We start from the raw sequence: 26,336 nt of genomic DNA, 5'->3' as shown, positions 1-26,336 counted from the left end.
ACACACAGGGATGGATGGATGGATGGATGGAGACACACACACACAGGGATGGATGGATGGATGGACACACACACACACAGGGATGGATGGACGGACACACAGGGATGGACGGACACACAGGGATGGACGGACACACAGGGATGGACGGACACACACACAGGGATGGACAGGCATGTCTCACCCTCGGCTTATACACGAGTCAATAAGTTTGCCAGTTTTTTTGGGGGTAAATTGGGGGCCTCGGCTTATATTCGGGTCGGCCTATACTCGAGTATATACGGTAGACGTCCGTCGCCTTTCACATCCGGACACGCCCCCAATATCAGGTATATTTAGTGATAAAACAAATAAATAGATATACTTATACATATCAGATAAATGATGATTCAGATAATATTCACAGTTAAGTTCTTATAATAAAATGCCACATTTAAATTCTTGAATAACTGGGTGCAATTTAGACTTGGTAACTTGTGATTAGCTTCTGTGTCTTCACGGGCTAGTGTAAACAATCTTGTTTACCTTAGCTACAGTGTTTCCTTCTCAAAACCAACAGACCTTCTCACTTACACTTTTAAATGCACAAACAAAAATTTGTTATATTGTGCACAGCTTGATAATTTGATCAAAGCTTATATTAAATTTAGAGTGAATCCTATTTTACACATATATCATAATAAAACCATTGTACCTATATTGGCTTTCGATTTATAAAGACAGACAAAACTGTGTGTGTGTCTTTTAATATTTGAAATATAATTATTTCATACTGCAGTTAAAAAGTATACAACTCTGATGTAATCAATACAATAATTACCATTATATCTGTGTATTAACCACCTTCAGACCGGACCATTTTGCTGGTAAATGACCAGAGGTCTTTTTACAATTTGGCACTGCGCTGCTTTAACTGGTAATTGCGCGGTCATGCAATGTTGTACCCAAACAAAATTTGCGTCCTTTTCTTCCCACAAATAGAGCTTTCTTTTGATGGTATTTGATTGCCTCTGCGATTTTTATTTTTTGCGATATAAACGTAAAAAGGCCGCAAATTTTGAAAGAAAAATGATATTTTCTACTTTTTGTTATTAGAAAAATCCAATAAACTCAATTTTAGTCATACATTTAGGCCAAAATGTATTCAGCCACATGTCTTTGGTAAAAAAAAAAGTCAATAATTGTATATTTATTGGTTTGCGCAAAAGTTGTCACATCTACAAACTAAGGTACGTTTTCTGGAATTTACGCAGCTTTTAGTTTACGACTGCCTATCTCATTTCTTGAGGTGCTAAAATGGCAGGGCAGTACAAAACCCCCCCAAATGACCCCATTTTGGAAAGTAGACACCCTAAGGAAATTGATAAGTGGCATGTTGAGCCCATTGAATATTTTATTTTTTTGCCTCAAGCGATTGAATAATGACAAAAAAAAAATTATTTTTTTTTTTTTTACACAAAGTTGTCACTAAATGATATATTGCTCACACATGCTATGGGCATATGTGAAGTGACACCCCAAAATAAATTCTGCTGCTTCTCCTGAGTACGGGGATACCACATATGTGGGACTTTTTGGGAGCCTAGCCGCGTACGGGGCCCCGGAAACCAAGCACCGCCTTCAGGCTTTCTAAGGGCGTAAATTTTTGATTTCACTTCTCACTACCTATTACAGTTTTGAAGGCCATAAAATGCCAAGATGGAACAAAACCCCCACAAATGACCCCATTTTAGAAAGTAGACACCCCAAGCTATTTGCTGAGAGGCATTTTGAGTCCATGGAATATTTTATATTTTGCCACAAGTTGCGGGAAAATTACGAACTTTAATTTTTTTTTATTTTTTTTTCACAAAGTTGTCACTAAATGATATATTGCTCACACATGCTATGGCCATATGTGAAATGACACCCCAAAATAAATTCTGCTGCTTCTCCTGAGTACGGGGATACCAAATATGTGGGACTTTTTGGGAGCCTAGCCGCGTACGGGGCCCCGAAAACCAAGCACCGCCTTCAGGCTTTCTAAGGGCGTTACAGTTTTGAAGGCCATAAAATGCCAAGATGGCACAAACCCCCCCCCAAATTACCCCATTTTGGAAAGTAGACACCCCTAAATTTAGGGGTACACTAGTGAGACTAGGTAATAAATGGCGGGTGCCCTGAAACTATAAAAAAAATAACTAACCAACCAGCGTCACCTGTAACAGTTATATGGTGATCACTGGTGAAAGGGTTAACTAGGGGGCAATCAGGGGGCTTTATGCGGTAGTATATGGGGGTCCCTGGCGCTATAAAAAGCTGCGGCGAACCTAAATACCTACCTGCCTAACTAGCGTCACCTGTGACACTAATACAGTGATCAGAAAAACGATCGCTTATTAGGCTGGGTTCACACTGGAGCGATGCAGGAACGCCACGAATCCGCGGCGGGTTCCCGCATCACATGCCTCCCGGCGGCAGTTCACACTGCCCTATGCGAACTGCTGGGAGTGTCAGTGAAATGTTAATGACACCCCCAGATCAGTTCGCATATCGCAGTGCGATCTGCAAACTCGGATCGCATGGTGTGAACACCCATGCGATCCGATTCTGCTGCGGACCAATAAAAGGGTCCCGTGCGAGTTTGCGGCGGGTGCGACACGAATTCAGCCATACTATCTGTATGGCTGAACTCGAATCGCACAGAGATCGGATGTGATTTGCACTGCAGTGCGGTGCGAATCACATCCGTTCTCATAAACCGCTGCAATGTGAACCCGGCCTTAGTGACACTGGCGACGGGGGGTGATCACAGGGTTAAACCTTTATTGGGGGGGCTAATCCTAACTGCCCTAACAGTTATTATAGTCACAAATGACACCCGCCGGGTGATCAGGGGGTTAAACCTTTATTAGGTAATAAATGGCGGGTGCCCTGAAACTATAAAAAATAACTAACCAACCAGCGTCACCTGTAACAGTTATATGGTGATCACTGGTGAAAGGGTTAACTAGGGGGCTTCATGCGGTAGTATATGGGGGTCCCTGGCGCTATAAAAAGCTGCAGCGAACCTAAATACCTACCTGCCTAACTAGCGTCACCTGTGACACTAATACAGCGATCAGAAAAACTATCGCTTATCAGGCTGGGTTCACACTGGAGCGATGCGGGAACGCCATGAATCCGCGGCGGGTTCCCGCATTGCATGCCTCCCGGCGGCAGTTCACACTGCCCTATGCGAACTGCTGGGAGTGTCAGTGAAATGTTAATGACACCCCCAGATCAGTTCACATATCGCACTGCGATCTGCAAACTCGGATCGCATGGTGTGAACACCCATGCGATCCGATTCTGCTGTGGGCCAAAAAAAGGGTCCCGTGCGAATTTGCGGCGGGTGCGGCGGGTGCGACACGAATTCAGCCATACTATCTGTATGGCTGAACTCGAATCGCACAGAGATCGGATGTGATTTGCAGTGCGGTGCGAATCACATTCGTTCTCATAAACCGCTGCAATGTGAACCCAGCCTTAGTGACACTGGCGACGGGGGGTGATCACGGGGTTAAACCTTTATTGGGGGGGTTAGGGGGGCACATTAGAACTAAAGGGGGCTAACCCTAACTGCCCTAACAGTTACTACAGTCACAAATGACACCAATGCAAAAAAAAAAAAAAAAAAAAAAAAAAAGCAATTGGTGTCACTGTGACTGGGGGGGCAGGGGTAATTGGGGGGTGATCGGGGGGTAAAGGGGGGGTGTGAGTGTGCCTGGCATGTTCTACTGTATGTGTGGTGTGTTGGTGCAACTCACCGAACCTCTCTCCTCGGTGCCGGAATGAAAAATACCGACACGGAGGAGAGAATACATCACTTCCTCTCCTGTGTTTACATTACAGGAGAGGAAATGATGTCACGGGACATTTTCATTCGTCGGGAGCGATCGCGAGGGGGTGGCCATGAATGAATGGCCGTCCCCTCGTCCGGGATTGCTCCCGAACGAATACCGACCGCCGCAGGCACCGGGCGGGGGCCCGATCGGGCCCCCGACCGGCGGGCAGGCAAGGACGTACATGTAAGCCCTTATGCCTGCCCGTGCCATTCTGTCGACGTACATCGTCGTGCGGCGGTCGGCAAGTGGTTAATTTGTTCGTCCTGTCTCTCCTGATGTTTATCAGAACAAATTTGCAGTGTGGTATGGCACAGACAAACTGCCAACCAGATGATCATCTCTCATCCATGTTCCAGAAACCTCTCCAATCTCTCTCCACCAGGATTCTGGAAGTGAAAAACAAGAGCAGAATCAAATTCTTATCCATAATATCTGCTCACTTAATATATTTACTCATAGTTCCCTCCTTGGAACCCACAAACCTAATATTTCTGGCTTCTGCAACTCAAAACAAATTATCAATACAACCATGACTTCTTTAGGTTGAACCCACTCTAAAATGGATCCTCATGGTATGATCAAAAAATAAAAAAAAAACAAACATGAATGTTACTTTCCAAAAATTATGAATTTAAACACTAAAAAAAAACAATGCATGTGTCTATATCTTTAAGCTCTATGCACTAACTCCCCTTTCAGGTGGAGAAAGGCTAAACCTTTTGGAACTCTCTTCCACCTGAATGACCATAAAAACAAAGAAAAAAACGAACTCCAGAGGCTACAATGGCTTCCTACCAACAACTCTTGTCTTAAACAAAATGTATCCAGCTGGAGGACATATCCCATGACCATCTATTCAGCTGCTAATTGAGGGAATTAGCCAATTACCCCCCTTTCAGGTGGACTAAACATAACAATTTTTACACCTGAACAAAACCAAAATAAAATAGATGACTAAACAAATATAAAAATAAAAATAAAAATTGAGAACGAAAAAATTGATAGCAAAAAAATAAAAAATCTGGCCATTAGCACACAAAAACAGCATGACAAGACAACCACCATAAAACAATGACTAACACTGAACTTTTAATTAATGACATCCATGGACTTTTCTCCTGAGAAGAGTAAGTGCTCATTTTAATCTGAAAGACAATTAGTTAATGGGAAAAACAAAACATCTGTACCTAATCACAACATTTGTAACTTCATTTGTAACTCTTTAATACTATTGCTTATTTTTTTAATTGTTTGCAAACAAATACTAATTAATGAGCTCATGGTACCATGTGATAATCGATTATGCATTTACAATAACCTAACCCCTGTTCTGCTAAATTTGCCCACTGTTGTTCTCACTTTGAAGGACCTGCAAACAAAATGCAAATATTAGTATCCAAACCAGTTTAACTTCTTCCATGTTCTCTGGAAAAGGAACACAGACAGTGATTACACACAATTATAACAATTGACTTTTCAAGTCGCCCTAGCCTTTTCCCATTAATTGTGATGCTAGGGGAACAATTGCCATATTTTCCTATACTAAGCAAGCAGTGTTGATAAACTTTGCCATATTACTCAGGAAAAAAATAATAAAAAATTAACCACTTAAGGACCGCCGCATGCCAATGTACGTCATCAGAATGGCATGTACAGGCACAAGCACGTACATGTACGTGCTTGCCTTCCAGAGGGTGGGGGGTCCGATCGGACCCCCTCCCGCTGGATGCGGCGGTCCGTTTCGCTTCAGGAGCGATCCAGGATGAGGGGATTGCCGTTGGTTTCTGGCCATCCCCTCCAGGCTCCTGGCGAATGAGAAGCTTCCCCCGCTGTGTATAGTAAACACAGGCAGGGAGGAAGTGATGTCGTTCTCCTCGGGGCGGTCTTTTTGGCTGGACTGCGAGGAGAAGAGAGAAAGTATGTGTGCACCAACACTACACTGACATGTAGGCACACATAGGCACACAAACCCCCCCCCACCCCTGATCACCCCCCCCGATCGCCCCCCTCCCAGTCACAGTGTCGCTGATTGCAGTGATCATTTATTTTCTGATCATTGCATTCAGTGTCAGTTGTAAAAGTAAAAACTGTTAGGGCAGTTAGTGTTAGGTCCAGGATAGCCCCCTACCACCCCCAATAAAGGTTTAACCCCCTGATTGCCCCTAGAGTTAACCCTTTCACCCCCTTTTTGCCAGTGTCACTAAGCAATCATTTTTCTGATCGCTGCATTAGTGTCACTGGTGTCGCTAGGTAGCTAGTTATTTTTTTAGGTTCACCGCCAGGTTTTTATAGCGCTAGGTACCCCCATATACTACCCAATAATGGTTTTAACTCCCCGATTGCCCCTAGTTAACCCTTTCACCAGCGATCACCGTATAAGTGCCACTGGTGACACTGGTTAGCCAGTTAGTTATTTAGGTTCCCCGTCAGGTTTTTATATAGCGCCAGGGACCCCCATTCACTACCTAATAAAGATTTTAACCCCCTGATTGCCCCTAGTTAACCCTTTCACCAGTGATCACCGTATAAGTGTTACGGGTGACTCTGGTTAGTTTGCTTTTTATAGCATCAGGGCACCCACCATTTATTACCCAATAAAGGTTTAACCCCCTGATCACCCGGCGGGTGATATCAATTAGGTTTTAGGGTCAGGGTCTGCGTCGCCCCAGGCAGCGCTAGGTTAGTGCCAGTACCGCTAACACCCACACGCAAAGCATACACCTCCCGTAGTGGTATAGAATCTGAACAGATCAATATCTGATCTGATCAGATCTATACTAGCGTCCCCAGCAGTTTAGGGTTCCAAAAAAACGCAGTGTTAGCGGGATCAGCCCAGATACCTGCTGGCACCTGCGTTTTACCCCTCCGCCCAGCCCACCCAAGTGCAGTATCGATCGATCACTGTCACTTACAAAACACTAAACACATAACTGTTCGCAGAGTCAGGCCTGATCCCTGCGATCGCTAACAGGTTTTTTTGTAGCGTTTTATATTTAAATCCTGAAGGCGGTGCTTGGTTTTCGGGGTCCCGTACGTGGCTAGACTCCCAAAAAGTCCCCCATATGTGGTATCCCCGTACTCGGGAGAAGCAGCAGAATTTATTTTGGGGTGTAATTTCACTTATGCCATGTGTGAGCAATATATCATTTGGTGACAACTTTGTGCAAAAAAAAAAAATTTTAATATTCCTGCAACTTGTGGCAAAATATAAAATATTTCATGGACTCAACATGCCTCTCAGTAAATAGCTTGGGGTGTCTACTTTCCAAAATGGGGTCATTTGGGGGGGTTTTGTGCTTTTTTGGCATTTTATGGCCTTCGAAACTGTGATAGGTAGTGAGGAGTGAAATCAAAAATTTGCACCCTTAGAAATCCTGAAGGCAGTGATTGATTTTCAGGGTGCCGTACGCTGTTAGACTCCCAAAAAGTCCCACATATGTGGTATCCCCGTTTGCGCAAACCAGTAAATATACGCTTTTTTTTTTAATAAAGACATGTGGCAGAATAAATTTTGCCCTAAATGTGTGACTAAAATTGAGTTTATTAGATTTTTTTTTTTATAACAAAAAGTAGAAAATATCTTTTTTTTTCTCAAAATTTTCGGTCTTTTTCCATTTATATCGCAAAAAGTAAAAATCGCAGAGGCAATCAAATACCATCAAAAGAAAGCTCTATTTGTGGGAAGAAAAGGACGCAAATTTCATTTGGATACAACATTGCATGACCGCGCAATTACCAGTTAAAGCAGTGCAGTGCGAAATTGTAAAAAGACCTCTGGCCCTTAGGCTGCCAATTGGTCCGGGGCTGAAGTGGTTAATAATTAAAAAAATAAATTAAAAATAGGAGAAAATAAAAAAAACAATCGTAACAGAAAAATGTTTTAACAACAAAAGAAAGGTCCTCTATCTTATTCCAAACATGAAACTCACATCTAAACCTTATTCATAGCAAGGAAACATTGACCATACCTGCAGCTCACTAAGTGCTACTAACATTGTTTCCCCCAGTACTATATTTGAATAACCATGCTGCTACCTCCATTTTGACTTTGCGCAACTGTTCTACATAATGATGATTTTCAGTTTGTAGTCTCTGCATTTGAGTCTTAAAAGGGAAATGGGTTTGATTACTATGGCCTCCATTCTTTGGATTGCTACCCCATCTGGCAGAATAACATACATAATGCCTTGGAGTCGTTTTAGGGTGGTGCGATATTCTTTTGATATCATTATTCGCCATCAAACAATACTTGGCTATGCTACACAAAAAAAAAAAAATTTAGCTCTGGTTTCCCTACATAGGCCCTTTTTTGAGCATATGGCACTGGAAACTCACATTGCTGGATAATATTACTATGACTGGAATGAACAGACTTTACACTTTCATGGTCTGAGGAGTCATCAGAAGTTTCCATTGTTTCAACTCCTGAATCAATTTCAAGTGCACTCTATCGCAACTTTATTTAAATCTGCAACATTGATTCCCATCATAGTAATATCATTTGCAGCAACAATATTGTCTGTTTTTTCTGCATGTTGTTTCACTTCTATCTTTGTTGTGCACCGAGAGGGTACCTCCACCATTGCACATTCGGCTTTTGCACGTTGAGAGGATAACTCCATTATGGCTTCATTTGTAGCCTGTAATTCCTTCCTAAGCATGTTAACATGCACATTCTCAGCCTCGCTTTGATTCAAAGAGGCAATGCAACTTTCTCTTAATTTACTTGTTTGTTCTAATTCATCTAATCTCTGTTCCAATACACGTTTCTCAGTCACTAATTGTTGAATGTGATCAGCAACATTTGCATCTGCTTTTGCAACTACTGCTAATATATTCTCAGTTACACTTTCTACCAGTTCCAAGAATTGTTTTTTTTCCGCACACCATTGGACTTTTTTTTTTTCAGAGACATCTTTCATCTACAACAACATGCATATAATATTGGCCATCTTGGATATCCTGCCTTTTTTTCGACTTTTTATTTATGAGATCATTATGTGTACTACATTGTCTCAAAAGCTCACTAAATTGTTGTGTTAAATCATTCTCTTGTATAGAGTCATATCTAGCACAGCCATGTTTGTTAATGAAATTTTCAATGACTTCAATTGATATGCTAATTAGCCTACCCACACTGAAGCTTGTCTAACCTGTTTTTACAACAGTTGGTTACAATGCACACAGAGAAATAACAAACTCCAGTTTGCTTTGCCATATATTTAATTGGTCTTAGTAATGTATATGCAAAGACAATTCAATTGCAAAAATAGGTATAATATGGAAAGGCTAATACTTTACCAGAACTTTACGAAGTCTGTCAGTTTGAGAAGCTAAGTCTCTAAAGGAATTCTTTCCACCTTAGAGATAGCCCCATCCAGTCATCCTCAGAGCTTCTTCAGATCTTGCCATAGCCCTCCGATTTCTCTCTGCTATGACTAACGCCTTTCTATCCCACCCCAAAAGGGGTTATGTGTGTCATTACTATGTAATGGATGATGTAATATGACGATGGAGTTTCCACGTTACCAAGACAACCATGTATGTGCGGCCATCTTAGATTCTTACTATTTTCCCCTCTAGGGGGCAGTGTTGTATCAGAAATGACTTCCAATGTTATTTTGATGACCTTCTGACCTTGGCTTAGCAAAACACCATTAATTGTCTAATGGTTGACAATGAAGTATCAATATCCCCAGACACCTTGGCGCTTCTTAAAATATATGGGTTGAGAAAGTTTACCCCCACATCATTAGTTGGTTTGTAAATGCCATGAAAGTGAAGTCATTATTCTAACGATAGCTTAAGTTATTCATGAACATTCCCATTAAATAGGATACCATATTTGCAACCTTATAATAATGTATGTGTATTAAATGAATTTTATATATGAATAACCAATATACATATTATAACCTTATTATGAAAGAAACATATTTAAAATGCGTACATACAGTAGGAATTGTGAATAATCCCTCTGGCTTCGTTCATGCAAAGATGATTCCAGTGCTCATGTGAACACAAGAGCCTCTAACCATTTTCTTATCTTGTTTGGGAGATGGCACAATCAGACTTACAGACTCTTTGTAAGACCTAAAACAACTTTTACAACAATGCCTATTCATGGTCTATGAACTCTGATTTCACCTCTAAAAAGAGATACAAGATGGCGTTGGGTTTGCTCAAGGCCTCCATGAAAATATACATAATAGAAAGGCATATATATTTATATATATATATATATATATATAATATATATATATATATATATATATATATATAATCTCTTGTAACCCCAAATGTTCTGACAATTAAATATTTAAAACAAGCTTTTCATTTATTACAATATTATAGACATGCTGTAAAAACATCCATGTGTGATAAAATACCCACTAGAAAGACCAAGCCTGTGACTCAAATAGGGATAAAGCAGCTAGCTATATGTCCTAGTAAATAGGCATAAACAGAAATTGTTATAATCAAGGTAACGCTAAATCACCAGCTTATAAAAATTAGTTAACAGAAGGTGAGATCATTATAAAATTAATTAAATCAATAAAGTGATAATGTGCTCATAAAAGACTAAAGTCTAAATGAGATCATCAAGAGTGAAGTCCAATCTCACATATTGAAGTATCAGGTGATGATATATGAACAAATGTGTGATGACACAAAACACTACTTCCACCACATGTGGATTCCCCGTGCCCTTAAGGAAGAACTCTTACTGGAAAACTGAGAGCCTTGGCTACAGAGAGTGGTCATGAAAAGCATATACACACTACATTACCAAAAGTGTTGGGATGCCATTACACGCACATGAACTTTAATGGCATCCCTGTCTTAGTCTGCAGGGTTCAATAATGAGTTGGCCCACCCTCTGCAGCTATAACAGCTTCAACTCTTCTGGGACGGCTGTCCACAAGGTTTAGAAGTGTGTCTATGAGAATGTTTTACCATTCTTCCATAAGCGCATTTGTGAGGTCAGGCATTGATGTAGACGAGAATGCCTGGCTCGCAGTCTCTGCTCCAAATTCACCCCAAAGGTATTTTGTCGGGTGGAGGTCAGGCCAGTCAAGTCCCTCCACTCCAAACTCGCTCAACCATGTTTTTCTAGAAGAATGGTCAATCATTCCCATAAACGCACTCCTAAACCTTGTGGACAGCCTTCCCAGAAGAGTTGCAGCTGTTATAGCTGCAAGGGGTGGGCCAATTCAATATTGAACTCTACAGACTAAGCCTGGAATGCCATTAAAGTTCATGTGCGTGTAAAGGCAGGTGCCCCAATACTTTTGACAATATAGTGTATGGGTAACCCATCTGGGATCTGCTCTCATCTGCTTCTTCAGTAGGTAAACGGCTCACACTGAACAGTGCCCAGGAGTAAATACAAAAAATACCATGATCATGTAAAACCATCAAAAGTAAAGATTTATTTCCGAAGAATTAAAAACCCTCACATTGTGATGGAAAATAAACAGCACTCATAAATCAGCAAACTGACAGTAGCATAACTGGAATAGCAGAGGTAGCCATGTAAACCTGACAGGTATTCTAATGCATCTTTATGTCCAAAACTGAAAAAGAACAAAAAACGTTTTACATTTCATTAAATGTTAAAACTAGACAGACTTGCCTTTTTTCTTTATTGCATATGTTTTTGTTTTTTTTTCTTTCAGATTTCAGGCATTTTGTATAAGAAGAATGTTTTGAGTGTTCAGAAGGTTCTTTACATCCCTAACAACTTGGCAGAAATCTTCTCTCATACTGTAGAGCCAATATTCTCAACTGCCGAGCCTGTCAGCGAGGCCAGTGTTGGGATGGGAGCAACTGTTGATATACAGAGGCAGCAGAGGATAGAGCTGCTGGACCAGCAAATGATGCTTTCACAAATTTCCCAGCTGGGAAGACGACGACAAGAGCAGGTACAATGCTTTTCATAGTGAGATGTTTGTTAAATGTATTAACTTTGGCAAATTGAATATACTAAATAATGAAATTCTAAAAGGAGCACAAGTGTTGCAAGATCAACCTGTGCATGTTTTATACCACTAAAGGTCTCCCTTAAAATGAAACTCCAATTTTGTGTCTTTTTAAAAAATTTTTTAGTAGGGACTGTTTAAATCATGTAGCTATAATTAATATCACGGAATTTTTTACCTGATTCCTATGTGAAGGGAGACCTGATTTTCATAACTTAACTTGTTTTGTTTCTGTGCTCACTCCTTGACTTTATGCAGATTTACTGACTTCATGCTAAACCGTGTAGGAAAGGCTGCTCTCATTGCATTATTCAAGATATGATTTTTCCAGGTTTACACTTTAGCTGGGCTAAGAGCATTGATTATTTTTAAATAATTTGCTTAAACCTAATGTCTTAACTTGTAAAATTATATTGGAATCGTATAATATGGGCATTTCTTATTTCGTATAGTACAGGTCACATGATCTTAGTCTTAGACCATTTGGTTATGCAGCTACCTTCAGGTTATTGGATAGTGGCAAACAATGCTACAAAGACAGTTCTAACATAACCCCCCTCACCCCCCCCACTCGGCTACCATTTTTTTCTAGTGTCCTAAGGTGAAAATATTTCTCCTTTCTGCTCTGAGAGAAGCAACCCATTTCTTCATACCTTATTATACAGATTTACTGTATACTTAAGGGGGTTTGCTTTGGTGTTGATGTGTGGGTATGGATTTTAGTTTTTTAGATAAGATGAGATGTAAGAGTAGTTAGTGATGAAATAGAATGTTATTTATGTTTTTACTGTTGTTATAAATAGTACTTTGTGATGGTTTGTTGAATGTATACAGTAACAAAGTTACCCAACTATCGGTTTTATTTTTTCTTGACTATTTTATCATCAAAACTCTTCAAGCAAGTCTTTTAGCTGCTACATAGCCACTGCAGCTTCCACCTTGTAGTTTTCTGGATCAGTTGACTCACAGGGTTTGTCTGTAATGTTGCTTGATGCAGTGGGTCCAGGGTTTGGCACTAACCTAGCCAAGTAGTGCAGCACAATGAGTTAACACTGTTTGCATGTATGTGTAATCCCTCAGACCTGTTAAAGGTCTTGGGTCATAGGGAATGGAAGTGGGCTCCCGCAGCCTCTACTTCAGAGTCCATCTCTGATTCCTAAAGGATGGGTTTTTTAAGAAATGGGCAGGCCCTGTCATGACCTTCACAAAAACGTAATAATCCCTATTGAGGATGTCCCTGTTTTCAAGGACCCTGTGGGTATGTAATGACAAACCCTCTTCAAGGCATTGTTCTCTCTTGCTGCTTCTGCTATGCATCTTGTGGTCACAACCATGTCTGGCTGTCTGTCTGGCTGACTTTAGCTTTCTGGTCCCAAAATATGCCTCAGGATCCTAGGTTAATTTTAACATATCTGTCCTCTGTTAGCTGCAACTCTTACCCATAGCCTTGCGTTACTGTGTTGATGGGTTAGTGGATATGCTCCACCAAATAGTCGGAATCAACCTCTTTTTGATTTATATGTGAAGGATCCCTTGGTCTGTGGAACGTCTGTACATAAAGTGCCCTGCAAGGATGCATTTTTTAAGGAGAGCATATTTTTGGTGATTCTTCTGACATCTGTCATAGAAGTGATGGGAGGTATGAGCACCCTGTATTACCCCAGAAGAAAAAGGCACAAGCCCCTGTAGGCAAGCATTGGATTCCTGAGAGGAAGGGTTCCTTTCGTTTCTCTCAGGCCTCTGGGTACAAGTCTAAGTCAGGCTCACTTTTTCACTGTTGATCCACTTGGACCCCCAAGCCTGCCAAGTCCGGGAACAAGCTCTCCTCACAATTAGTGGGTTCCCTCATTTGTCAGCATGAGGGAGGATGCTTGTTAGTTTTGGCAGCCATCTGGTCTCAGAACATTTCAGATGTCTGGGTCCAGTAAGTTGTATCCAGGGGCTACAAACTAGAGTTTTTTAGTTTCTGCCTCCACGTATCTTCATGCTGTCAAACTTGCCATCCTCCCCACAAAACTGCACAAATCTGTTCACTGTTCTCCAGTAGCTTCTCGAACAGGATGCCATTGCCTCTGTCCCAGAAAAGCAGGGGTTTCATGTGTTCTACTCAAATTTGTTCACTGTGTTCAAAGCAAAATGAGGCATTCACCCCATTCTGGATCTGGTGATTCTTAACCGCTTTTATTTGGGATCAAAAATTCTGCATGGAATCTGCCAGGTCAGTTATTTAATGCTACTAGAGGGACCTTCTAGCCTCTGGACTTCAAGGATGGCTACTTGCACATCCTGTCCTCTCTCCATATTGATTTTGTTTGTCTTTTGCTGTGGGCACACAACAGTTTGTTGAACTCCCCTAAAGACATCTTGCTGAAGGAACAGTTAGTCCAGACCTTGTCATCCAGAGTCCATCGGACAATGTAGACCCTAAAGTGGCTTGGTTGCATACATAATCTTCAGAAGTCGGCACTGGACTAGACCCATCACTTGGAGTGTCTGGGCCTTATTCTGGATGTGGCCCTATCCAGAGACTTCTTCCTTCCTGACAAACCCCTGGCCCTCCACTCCCATGTTCAGAGGCTATGGTCCAGAAGACAAAGCACTATTTGCTTTTGCATGAGGATCTTGCTTCAAGGCTGTATCATGTGCCCAGTTTCACTCCAGACCGAAGCAGCTCAAAATTTGGGATTGTGAACAAAAAGCAGAATTTGAAAAAATGAGTTTTAGGAAACAGGAGATGTGCTTTTGTTGAGATCCTGATTGTGTGATTGCTTGTGGTTTAACTGTTTTCTCTTTTGCTTTGGAAACTTTGCGATCAGCTGTTAAAACACTCTTTGACAAATGTGCAACAGTTTGGCTCTCCTGATTTAGGGCTTCTTGTTTTCCTCTCTCGGTTGATTCACTTTGGTTAACTTTAGAACGTAGCTCTTGAGAGAGGAGGAGACATCTGCCAGTCTTATTTTTGAAGCACATCCAGATTGTACAATCCCATGCTATAGGGGTACCTAAAAAAAATTGTAATTTACAGTATGCTAAAACATATTAATGTTACAATACTTTAAAAAGTAAACATTCACAGGCCTTTGCACATGAATAACATGGCATCTAACAATTCCTTCCACCTATTTGCCCCTAAAATATAGGTAACTCAATCCTTTATAAGATCCATATATTCTACAGGTAGGGGTTGCAATTTCTCTGTGGTTTGTGACATCAGTCACTACTTTAGGAGACTTTGCAGACATTTTCTGCATAAGGAAATCATCATAAATGTTATATCAATACCCAATAAGATGGCTATATTTATATTGGTAAACTCTAATAGATATGTTATAACATGCTTAGACTTGTTATAACTTGCTCAGTCCACAATTTTTAATTCTAAATTTGTTTTTGTTTTGTTTTTTTATGTGAAAATGTTAAACATGAGATTTACAGAATTCCCAGGTACCGATCCTGGGCAAGGGAGCCACAAGAGTACAAGGAGGAATGATTGTTCAGTCATGGCAGTGCCAATAGCCTGTAAAAATCAGAGCATCCCTCTTATCTAAAGGTCACCATAAATATACTGCCACAAGTACTGATATGTATTTGGAACTGGTCGATGATCAAAGTACCCTGGACCCCTTACCTGTGTTCCTTCTTATCGCCTCACAAAGGAATATTTTCAAATTTCACAGAAACACAGGTATAATTAGGTCAAGGGTATATTTGATTTTTCAGCATTTACAAATACTGTTGGAACAGGATCTGTACCTGGGAATGCTGTAGATCTCTTATATCCAATTGCCTTGTATACAAGAAAAAATTCAGTGTTGACTATTGGAGTTTAACAACACAAATTTAATCATCTTATTTTATATTGATATATAATTTCTTGTGATTTCCTTAGGCAGAAAATGTTTTCCATATCCTCCCAAAGATGTGATTGAAGTCACGAAATGCATAGAATTATATATAGATCTTTAAATATACAATATTCAAAGTAACCTATATTTTCAGTGTGGCTAGATGGAAAGACCTATTTGATGATATGTTATTCATGTGCAAAAGCCTGTAAATGTTTACTTCTTAATGTATTGTAACACAAATACGTTTTAGGACAATGTAATAACTGCTATATGTTTTTATAATTTTATGAATGTTTCTTAGGTACCACTATAGTCTCATGGGAGTGTACACTATTAAAATCGCTCAAAATTTCAAGTCCGGAGCTACTAGCCAGGCCTCAAGGGTTACTCGCCACCAGTTGCCCCACCCAACCCCTACCTTGCCCTGCCCCTAATTCTGCCCCTAAACACGCCCTCATAAATTATCTCATGAAATTGCACTTGAATGTTTTATGTACAATTAAGTAATAAAAATAAACAGCACAGCCTACCTGTGCCCATCAATGCTGCTTCACCTGTGCCCAACAATGCAGCCTACCTATGTCCATCAATGCAGCCTACCTATGTCCATCAATGCAGCCTACCTGTGTCCATCAAGGCCGCTTCACCTGTGCTCAACAATGCAGCCTACCTGTGCTCATCAATGCCACTTCACCTGTGCCCAATGATGCAGCCTACCTGTGTCCATCAATGCCGCTTCACCTGTGTCCATCAATGCCGCTTCACCTGTGTCCATCAATGCCGCTTCACCTGTGTCCATCAATGCCGCTTCACCTGTGTCCAACCATGCCGCTTCACCTGTGTCCAACCATGCCACTTCACCTGTATCCAACCATGCCGCTTCACCTGTGTCCAACCATGCCGCTTCACCTGTGTCCAACCATGCCGCTTCACCTGTGTCCAACCATGCCGCTTCACCTGTGTCCAACCATGCCGCTTCACCTGTGTCCAACCATGCCGCTTCACCTGTGTCCAACCATGCCGCTTCACCTGTGTCCATCAATGCCGTTTCACCCGTGCCCAATGATGCAGTCTACCTGTGTCCATCAATGCCTCCTCACCTGTGCCCACCGATGCCGCCTCACCTGTGTCCACCGATGCCGCCTCACCTGTGTCCACCGATGCCACCTCACCTGTGTCCACCAATGCCGCCTCACCTGTGTCCACCAATGCCGCCTCACCTGTGTCCACCAATGCCGCCTCACCTGTGTCCACCAATGCCGACTACCTGTGGCCATCAATGCAGCCTCACCTTTGCCCAACAATGCTGCTTCATCTGTGTCCATCAATGCTGCTTCACCTGTGTGCAACAATATAGCCTGCCTGTGTCCATCAATGCCCCTTCACTTGTGCCCAACAATGCTGTCTCGCCTTTGTGCAACAATGCTGTCTCGCCTGTGTGCAACAATGCTATCTCGCTTGTGCGCAACAATGCTGTCTCGCCTGTGCGCAACAATGCTGTCTCGCCTGTGCGCAACAATGCTGTCTCGCCTGTGCCCATCAGTGCAGCCTCGCCTGTGTCCATCAGTGCAGCCTCGCCTGTGTCCATCAGTGCAGCCTCGCCTGTGTCCATCAGTGCAGCCTCGCCTGTGTCCATCAGTGCAGCCTCACCCGTGTCTATCAGTGCAGCCTCACCCGTGTCTATCAGTGCAGCCTCACCCGTGTCTATCAGTGCAGCCTCACCCGTGTCTATCAGTGCAGCCTCACCCTTGTCTATCAGTGCAGCCTCACCCGTGTCTATCAGTGCAGCCTCACCTGTGCCCAACAATGCAGCCTACGCGTGCCCATCAATAAAGCATCACCTGTGCAGGGGAAGGGAGGAGAGGAAAATAATTGCTGACCAGGTCATCAGAGTGAGAAACATTGCTGTAACAGCTAACATTTCAATTGCTGAGCGTTCCCACAGCATGCGGTCACATACAGCCCCACCTCCTGGCCCAGGGACTTTGATAAATGTCACATGTCCCGGGATTGGACTGGTGTTCTATCAAGTACCCAGTCCAGGAGGCGGGGCTGTATGTGACGGCAAGAACACACAGCAATTGAAATGAGAGCTGTTACAGCAATGTTCCGTGCTCTGATAATCCGGCAGGCTCTCTCTTGTCTATTCCTCTGCGCAATCAGTGGGAGAAAAGCTCCCATTCAACCCTGCCTGCCGGCCACATGTTGAGCACCCATGATCTAGTTAGTAAGTTCAGCAGAAGAAAAGTCCTCTAATTTAAGGGGAGGCAGTGTCTGTGTTTTGTTAGAAGAATAGGAGGAGGAGGATGATTCTTTGTGAGAATAGTAATGCTTTATTCCCAGGCAGTAGGGGAACACAGTAGACTACATCTTAAAGGGTTAAATGTCCTTAGAAGATATAGATGTCCTTTTGAGGGCTGTCTAGTAGGCACTTGACATTTAGGGGAAGGTGCATGTGTTTTTACATATTAGCATGCACTAAAGCTTCAGATAAGAAAAGGTCAAGAATCATTTTCCTGGCCTCTCTACTGTAGGTTTGGAAAACCCATTATTTACTTCGCGCTGGTTCACACAATCCCACGGCCCAAAACGATGTTGCCCACACAGTTTTGGCTGCAGAGCTATGCGGCAGTGGTCGATGTTATAAACATGTTACTGCATCACACAGCTCCCCTTTGTTAAACAAGCTTTATTTGAAGTGTACAAAGTGGCATTTCATTCATGTCACTACACAGTAGTGCGGTATGCTGCGCTTGCTGTGTGGTGACATACAGTTCCATCCAGAGTGGTGTAACATTATGCAAACCTATTGTATAAAAATTGCACAACTCTGGAACGCAGTGAAGCACTGCGTTCTCGTCTGAACATGACTCACCAAAAACTATTGTTTCTCTTTCTTTCATTGATGGACACAGCACCTTTAATCTTGACCTTAGGATTATATCACCACCTTCAGGAGAGGACTAGGTAGAACATGAAAAAGAGCAAAACTGCACAGTACTGCCCAGGGGGCGGTCCTACTGTCTATAATCCCCCACTCTGCTTCCAGCAGCTCAGTTTTTTCTGCCTAGTGTAGGAGAAGGACCTGGCTTCCTGTGGGGACCATTAGTCCTGGGAATTTTTTTATTTTTTCTGCTTTTTGATTCCTGGTGTCAGATGCTTAATGAACGGGCTAAATAGTTGCACCGTGAGTTGGAAAAGCAACAGGTCTCCCTGGTCTGGTGGGACTGCCAGACCAGTTGGTGCATGGCCTGAAGTATGTCTGTTATGGGGCCTTAGATACGGCCCCGTTTCTACAGCCTCAGTATCAGCTGTGGTGCTATGTCTCTTGATTTGGCTTAAATGCTGGTCTGCAGACCAGGTATCTAAGAAAACACTGCCGGATTTTCCATTCCAGGGGGAGAGGCTATTTGGAGCCTTGCTGGATGACATTATTAAGAATGTTACTGGGGGAAAGAGTACTCTGATCCCACAGTCCAGGAAGGGTAAGAAGCCACGCAGTAGGCAAGGGCCTTCCTTTTCCGCTCTGAAACAAATTTTTTGTCTGCCCGGGTTGGCAGGTAAGTGCTCCCAGTTCGACAAGGTGCCCACTGAGGGACAAAAGCGTTCCTGGTTTCGCAAGCCAAACAAACCTACGAGCAAATCTGCTGCTGCATGAAGCTTTGCCCCCGCCTGACTCTCGGGTGGGGGGTCGCCTACGGGAGTTTGCAGGCCCGATGGACCTCCCTACTTTCCGACCAGTGGGTCTGCGAACTGGTTTCATTAGGCTACAAGATAGAGTTGTCTTGTCCACCAGATTTTTTCCATCCAACTTTCATCTTCTTCCGGCTCATCGGGAAGCCCTGTTCGGGGCAGTACAGGACCTGCTGTTGCGCGGGGTGATAGTACCTGTGCCGATGCCGGAAAGGATTCAGGGATTCTAGTCCAATCTGTTTGTAGTCCCAAAGAAGCAAGGGGTCCATCTGGTCCTGGATCTCAAAGCCCTCGACGGCTTTGTGAAAGTACAAAGGTTCAGGGTGGAATCAGTTTGCTCCGTGGTCGCTGCACTCCATCAGAGGGATTTCCTGGTCGTCCTTGGACATCAAGTACGCATACCTGCATGTCCCCATATGCGTCAGGCATTAGAGGTTTCTGTGATTTGCGGTCGGGCACGAGCACTACTAATTTGTAGATCTCTCTTTTGGCTTAGTGTCGGCACCAAGGGTCTTCACCTAGGTGTTAGCCCTAATTCTGGCATTGCTAAGGCAACGAAGGATTGCAATCGTGGTTTACCTGGAGGACCTCCTTCTGAGAGCAGCTTCCACCTCAGAATTAAGGGAGGATGTGGCGATCACCATACAGACTCTTCGGGAGTTTGGTTGGATACTGAATCTACAGAAGTCGGTGTTGTTGCCGACTCGACACCTGGAGTACCTGGGCTGGATTCTGGACTCCTCAGAGGCAAGAGTTTTTCTCCCTTCAGACAAGCTGCAGACTCTCCAAACAGCGGTGAAGTCGTTTATGTCTGACAGGTGGTTGACGCTGCATTTTTTCATGCGAGTTCTGTGCCTCATGGTAGCTACTTTCGGGGTGGTACCGTATGCTCAATTCCACACTCGAGTCTTGCAGAAAGAGACCCTGTCCAAATGGGACAAATCTCCATCATCCCTGGATTGTCAAATTCGGGTGAACCAGCTAGTTAGGGAGTCTCTTCTCTGGTGGCTGTCTCCAGCCCTTCGGTCCAGGAAATCGTTCCTTCCTCTTCATTAAATGGTGATCAAAACGGACGCTAGCCTAACTGGCTGGGGGTGAGTTTGGGGCATACAGTCAGCCCAGGGTCACTGGACGCAAGAAGACTCCCACCTGCTGATCAATGTGCTGGAGCTTCAGGCAATCAAGCGGTGCCTCTTCACATGGTCACAGAGGCTGCAGGGTCGCCGGTCAGGATCCAGTCGGACAACGCCATGGCAGTGGCGTATGTCAATCATCAAGGAGGGACAAGGAGTTTGGCTACAGCACTGGAGGTCACTCACATCCTGCAGTGGGCAGAGAGGTGCATGCCACTTCTGTCGGCCGTATACATTCCGGGTGTAGAAAACTGTTAGGCGGACTACCTAAGTCATCAGCTGCTGGACCAGGGGAAATGGTCGCTGCATTCAGATGTATTTTGGCTCCTTTGCCTAAGGTGGGGCGCACCAGACGTGGATCTCTTGGCTTCTCGAATCGGAAGTTACAGAGGTTTGTGGTCAGGTCAAAAGATCCCTGGGCGGACGTGGCAGAGGCGTTGGTGGCTCCATGGGGGCATTATCGGCTGATTTATGCCCCCCCCACTCAAACTTCTACCATGTCTGCTATGCAGAGTGGAGGCAGAGGGGATTCCGGTGATTCTGATTGCCCCAGATTGGCCTCAATGTTCATGGTACGCTGACATAGTACGAATGGTGGCTGATGCTCCTTGGCAGCTGTCGATGCCAGAGGACCTTCTGTCGCAAGGTCCCCATACTTCATCCTGCTTTACCGTCGCTGGTTTTAACGGCATGGCTGTGAAAGCCAGGTGCTAAGGGACCGACCCCTGTCGGTTTCGGTAACCTCCACTATGCTGAGGGCATGGAGTTCATCTTCTCAGAAGATTTATCATCATACGTGGAAGGCCTATGTGTGAGGAGATGGGGTGGCGTCCTCGCACATACGCAGTTTCCAGGATCCTGCTGCTTTTTCAGCAAGGAGTGGATCAGAAACTTGCATTAAGCACCATTAAGGAGCAGGTATCGGCTTTGGCTGTCTTTTTTTTCAGTGACCTTTGGCGACTCATTCATTGGTAAGTATGTTTGTTCAGGGGGTTTGACATGTGGTCGATCCGGTTCGACCATCGCTGCCTCCATGGGATTTGAACCTGGTGTTCTTGGCACTTCAGAAACCGCCGTTTGAAAACATTAGGGAGATCCCCTTATTGACACTCTCTCAGAAAGTAGTCTTTCTAGTGGCTATTACATCTGCAAGGAGGGTTTCTGAGTTGACAGCCTTGTCATGCAAGTCTCCCTACTTGATCCTCCACAAGGATAAGGCGGTGCTGTGTCCACAGCCTTCATTTTTTCCAAAGGTTGTTTCAGCCTTTTATCTAAATGATGACAGTGTGCTCCCATCCCTATGTCCTCGGCCACCACATCCCAAAGAGGTTGGTTTGCATTCCTTGGACGTGGAGCGGGTGTATCTGTCTGCTACGGCTCCTTTCCGGAGGTCGAACTCGCTGTTTGTATTGGTGGCTGGTCCAAAGAAGGGCCTGGCGGTCTCTTTGGCCACCATTTCTAGGTGGATCAGACAGATCGTGGTTCAGGCATATGCCTTAAGGGGGTGGGCGCCCCTCCTTCCTGTCACAGCACATTCGCCCATGGAAATTGGTGCGTCCTAGGCATTCCGACATCAAGCGTCCGTTTCCCAGTTGTGTAAGGTGGCGACCTGGTCGTCTGTTCACACTTACACAAAATTTTACATGGTTGATGTGAGCGCATCTTTGGATGCTTGCTTCGGCCGCAAGGTTTTGCAGGCAGCTGTTTAAGGTTGCAACTGCTCCGTTGAGGAGTTCTGGTTGTTATGGGTGGAGTTTATTTTCTTGCTGTTCCCACCCCTTGTTTTCTGACACTGCTTGGGGAGGTCCCTAAGGTCAAAATTAAAGGTGCTGTGTCTGTCATTGAATGAAAGAGAAAATAGGATTTTTGTACTGTAAAATCCTTTTCTCTTTAGTTCATTGACGGACACAGCACCCACCCCTCCTATCTATGTTTGTACTGCTTTTTGACGAACCGAGCTGCTGGAAGCAGAGTGAGGGGTTATAGCCAGTAGGACCGCCCCCTGGGCATTACTGTGCAGTTTTACTGTTTTTACATGTTCTGCCTCGTCCTCTCCTGAAGGTGGCGATATAACCCTAAGGTCAAGATTAAAGGTGCTGTGTCCGTCAATTAACTTCAGAGAAAAGGATTTTACAGCGAGTACAAAAGTCCTATTTTTTGTCTGTAATTGCAGTTAGCTGCATTTTCTCAGTGAATATGAGAGGGGTTACATTCACAAATCCTTTCCAAACGCATTCTCTTGAACAGATACCTGTTTCTTGGGGTAAATCTTTAGCCTTTGCAGATGTCCTAAGGTATTAATTAGGTTGTACTTCTCATCTAGGGCCTAATGCAGAGTATAATTTTGTGCTACTCAGATGGTTTTGCACGCAGAGTCACATTTGTCTGCATGCTTACACTGTTACCAGGAGTTTTGGTGATTTAGGATCAGTGTTTACTGAGCAGGCTGCTGCTATATTTAACCTCTGTTTACTGCCAAATGTAACCTCTGGGGGTACTCCAGAAATTGGCTTTTCACAGCTCAATAACCGGTGACTTGGTTGTATATATGTTACAGCTTAGGCTTTGCATAGATTTTTTTTTTTTATTGTCCACATGTAGTTGGGGTCTAAGTTCAATGACCTTACTATAAGTATTATTACAGGTTGGTGGTTGTATTGATTGTCTACACCACTTCTCTGGCCATATGCATCATTCAGTGTATGTTTTCTGGATTTATTTTCATACCTTATATTGGTATCGGGTCCCAGGACTATTTTAGGTAAGGTCTTGTACTACATAGCAGCATTTGTTTTGGGCAGTTGTGGAGAGAGTTAATGTTTTCAACACTAGGACCTTTACATAATTTGTGTTTTTTATGCACTTTTGATGTTTTCCATCTAGACCACAATGTTGGACCCCTACGTGACTTCCTTTGTAGTAGATGTGACAGTCTGCTGCAGAGGTTTGGAACATTTATGTAATCTGTTGTGCTTGCATTACAGCACTTTTGTAATGCTGTAACCAATAAAGTTTCAACACTAAACCCGTTTACATGTGCTTTACTTATGTGCTTGGGCAGCGTTTTTATACCTCTTCATAGCTTCCTAGGTACATGTTGCAATTGCTTTGCATCACAAAGCTTTAAAGTATTTGTTATGGATTCTGTTCCTTTAAAGCATGTTATACAGCACAGTGCTTGTGCTGTGTAATTTGACCATTGTTTTGGCTAAAAATCATGGCTGATCCTGCCTGGCTGTGCCCCCCCCTGTAAACTGGCCATGGGTTATCAAGGCTGCTGAGCCCTGACACCATATTCAGTTTACATGCCTCCATTAGCCGCTGTCTCTCCTGTCCTCTCTCCATGCCTGTCAGCTCAGTGTCCATGCCTGCCTCCTCTCCTCCTGCTGCTTAAATTACTGTTGATTTTTTACACCATCCTCTGTTTATAAATGTAAAGTGCTCCAGTGTTTTATATAAAAAAAAAAATGCAGCTATAATACCTGTTTACAGAGTCCCGATATTGTCCCTACACTTCTTAGATGTCATCGGGGCTGTCAGAGTCCACTTGATAGCCACTGCTTCTATTCTCAAAGTTTGGTCACTTATAAGCAATTTACATGTCACTCAAAGTTCCCTTTTTACAAGCAGACAAAAATCTTAGATTTTTCCAAGTGTCTTACACACATAAAGTGAAAAAAAAAACATTGATTAATGGGATAGCTTTGTTGTCTGTTCATAACAAAAGTAAGCAGCTAAATGGTACAGCTTAATTGTAAAATTGTAGCAAAGCAGCATAATAGCCAATCTAGATATTTGCATACAGCAGCAGGTGTTGTATGCTTTATGCTATATTGTTATTATGACAAATCACAAAGCAGGATTTGGCAGGAAATGGTCTACAGCTTCCCTTGCTAAGTTTAAAACCACAGACATCTTATTAAAGATATTTTAAACACAGACAATTTTCATTTTAAGTTTTGTACCTTCCACTGATTTAAAGTTAAAAAAAAAACTGTGAACTTTACATATTTCCCCAACCTTTGACTAATTTACAAAGAGTGGCAAGCGCCTCCCTGTCTCTATACAGAAGTCAGTTCATGAAGGCAGCGTATAGTATAGCTTGAAATGTAAGTCCTGCCTAAAGTTGTTGTGTTTTTGTTTTTTTCAGTTTTGGACAGAGTGAGACTATTGGGTTTTCCATTATTTGGAGTTTGGTTTATGTCGTGATGACACTGGTTGTACCAGACAGAAAGGGAAATCTGTACACCTTTCTATACTTAAGTAAAAAAGTCTAAATTGCATGTATGTGTGCACAGGGACCCCATGGGGATGAGGCTGGCCCACAGTGCTTTTTTTCACTGGACACAGTGTCAGTGGTAAACCCAACAGGGCTTCTAACCCTTCCCACAATATCCTTCACCCTGAAAATTGGGTGCAAATAGTGTGTGCGTGTTATACGCTGATACTTCCATTTGGGCTGCCTCAGAGGGGATGTGGAGGGGGTGGGAAGAGTGCCATCAGATTACATACAGGGAGAATCTCCTGTTTACTCAGCAACCTCTGTAATATGAAGTCCCTTCTCCTGGGCCGGCATTGGACCAGAGTTCTATCATAGAAGCCGGTCCAGGAAGGAGGCGGGACTTTGTATTAAAGAGGCCACTGAGTAAATAAGTTATTCTCGCTGTATGTAATCTAGCAACGCCCCCCGGTTCGGTTCGGTTCGCACTAGAACATACTGAACAGGCAAAAAATTCAGCAGAACACACGAACACCGTTAAAGTCTATGGGACACGAACATGAATAATCAAAATTGCTAATATGCAAGTTATTGTCATAAAAAGTGTTTGGGGACCCATGGGATACGTATCAATGCAAAAAAAGTTTTAAAAACAGACGTTTTTTTCAGGAGCAGTAATTTTAATAATGCTTAAAGTGAAACAATAAAAGTGAAATCTTACATTAAATATTATACCTGGGGGGTGTCTATAGTATTCCTGTAAATTGGTGCATTTTTCCCGTGTCTAGAACAGTCCCTGCACAAAATAACATTTCTGAAGGGAAAAAAAAAATTTAAAAGTAAAAAAATTGCGTGGGGGTCCCCCCAATTCGTAACTGTACCAGGCCACATGCCCTCAACATGGTGAGGGTGCTTTGGGGTAGCCCCCCAAAGCACCTTGACCCCACGTTGATGGGGACAAGGGCCTCATTCCCACAACCCATGCCTGGTGGTTGTGGGGGTCTGCGGGTGAGGGGCTTATCGGAATCTGGAAGCCCCTTTAACAAGCGGACCCCCAGATCCCAGCCCCCCCATTTGAAATGGTAGCAGGTTGTATTGTATCAGTACCATTTCACAAAAAGTGTCAAAAAAAAAAAAAAAAAAACACAAGACACACTTTGGGACAAGTCCTTTATTAAAAAAATAAAAATGTCTCACGATGTCCATTCATCATCTTCTCTCGCTCTGCAGACGGACATTTTTTTTTTTTTTAATAAAGGACTTTCCCCAAAGTGTGTCTTGTGCTTTTTTTAAAATGTTGACACTTTTTTGTGAAATGGTATGGGTACAATGTACCCGTTACCATTTCAAACAGGGGGGGCTGGGATCTAGGGGCTGAAGGGCCTGGTAATGGACTGTGGGGGATCCCATGCCATTTTTTTTCAATGACTTTTATCTGTATTGCCGGGACCGACAATTCATTATAGCCACTAGTACTTTTAAATTACTTTTTTTCCTTTTAGAAATGTCATTTTGTGAAGGGACTGTTCCAAACCTGGAAAAATGCGCCACTTTACAGGCATACTATAGACACCCCCAGGTACGAAATTTAAAGGAAT

General features: G+C 43.1%; 1 protein-coding gene across 1 annotated transcript in view; it reads left to right on the top strand.

Moving 5' to 3' along the window:
- Window positions 1–26,336, top strand: part of UBAC2 (UBA domain containing 2) — a 348,299-nt gene that overhangs the window by 260,590 nt on the left and 61,373 nt on the right. Inside the window, exon 9 of the mRNA XM_077482972.1 lies at window positions 11,543–11,788. Within this exon, the coding sequence (XP_077339098.1) occupies window positions 11,543–11,788 (246 nt within the window). The remainder of the gene's footprint in view (window positions 1–11,542; window positions 11,789–26,336) is intronic.

Source organism: Lithobates pipiens, unplaced genomic scaffold, assembly GCF_037356315.1.
Source record: "Lithobates pipiens isolate NorthernLeopardFrog02 unplaced genomic scaffold, aLitPip1_a1.2 Scaffold_16, whole genome shotgun sequence".
In the NCBI taxonomy this organism is placed as follows: Eukaryota; Metazoa; Chordata; class Amphibia; order Anura; family Ranidae; genus Lithobates; species Lithobates pipiens.
This window is presented reverse-complemented; position numbering and strand designations above follow the sequence as displayed.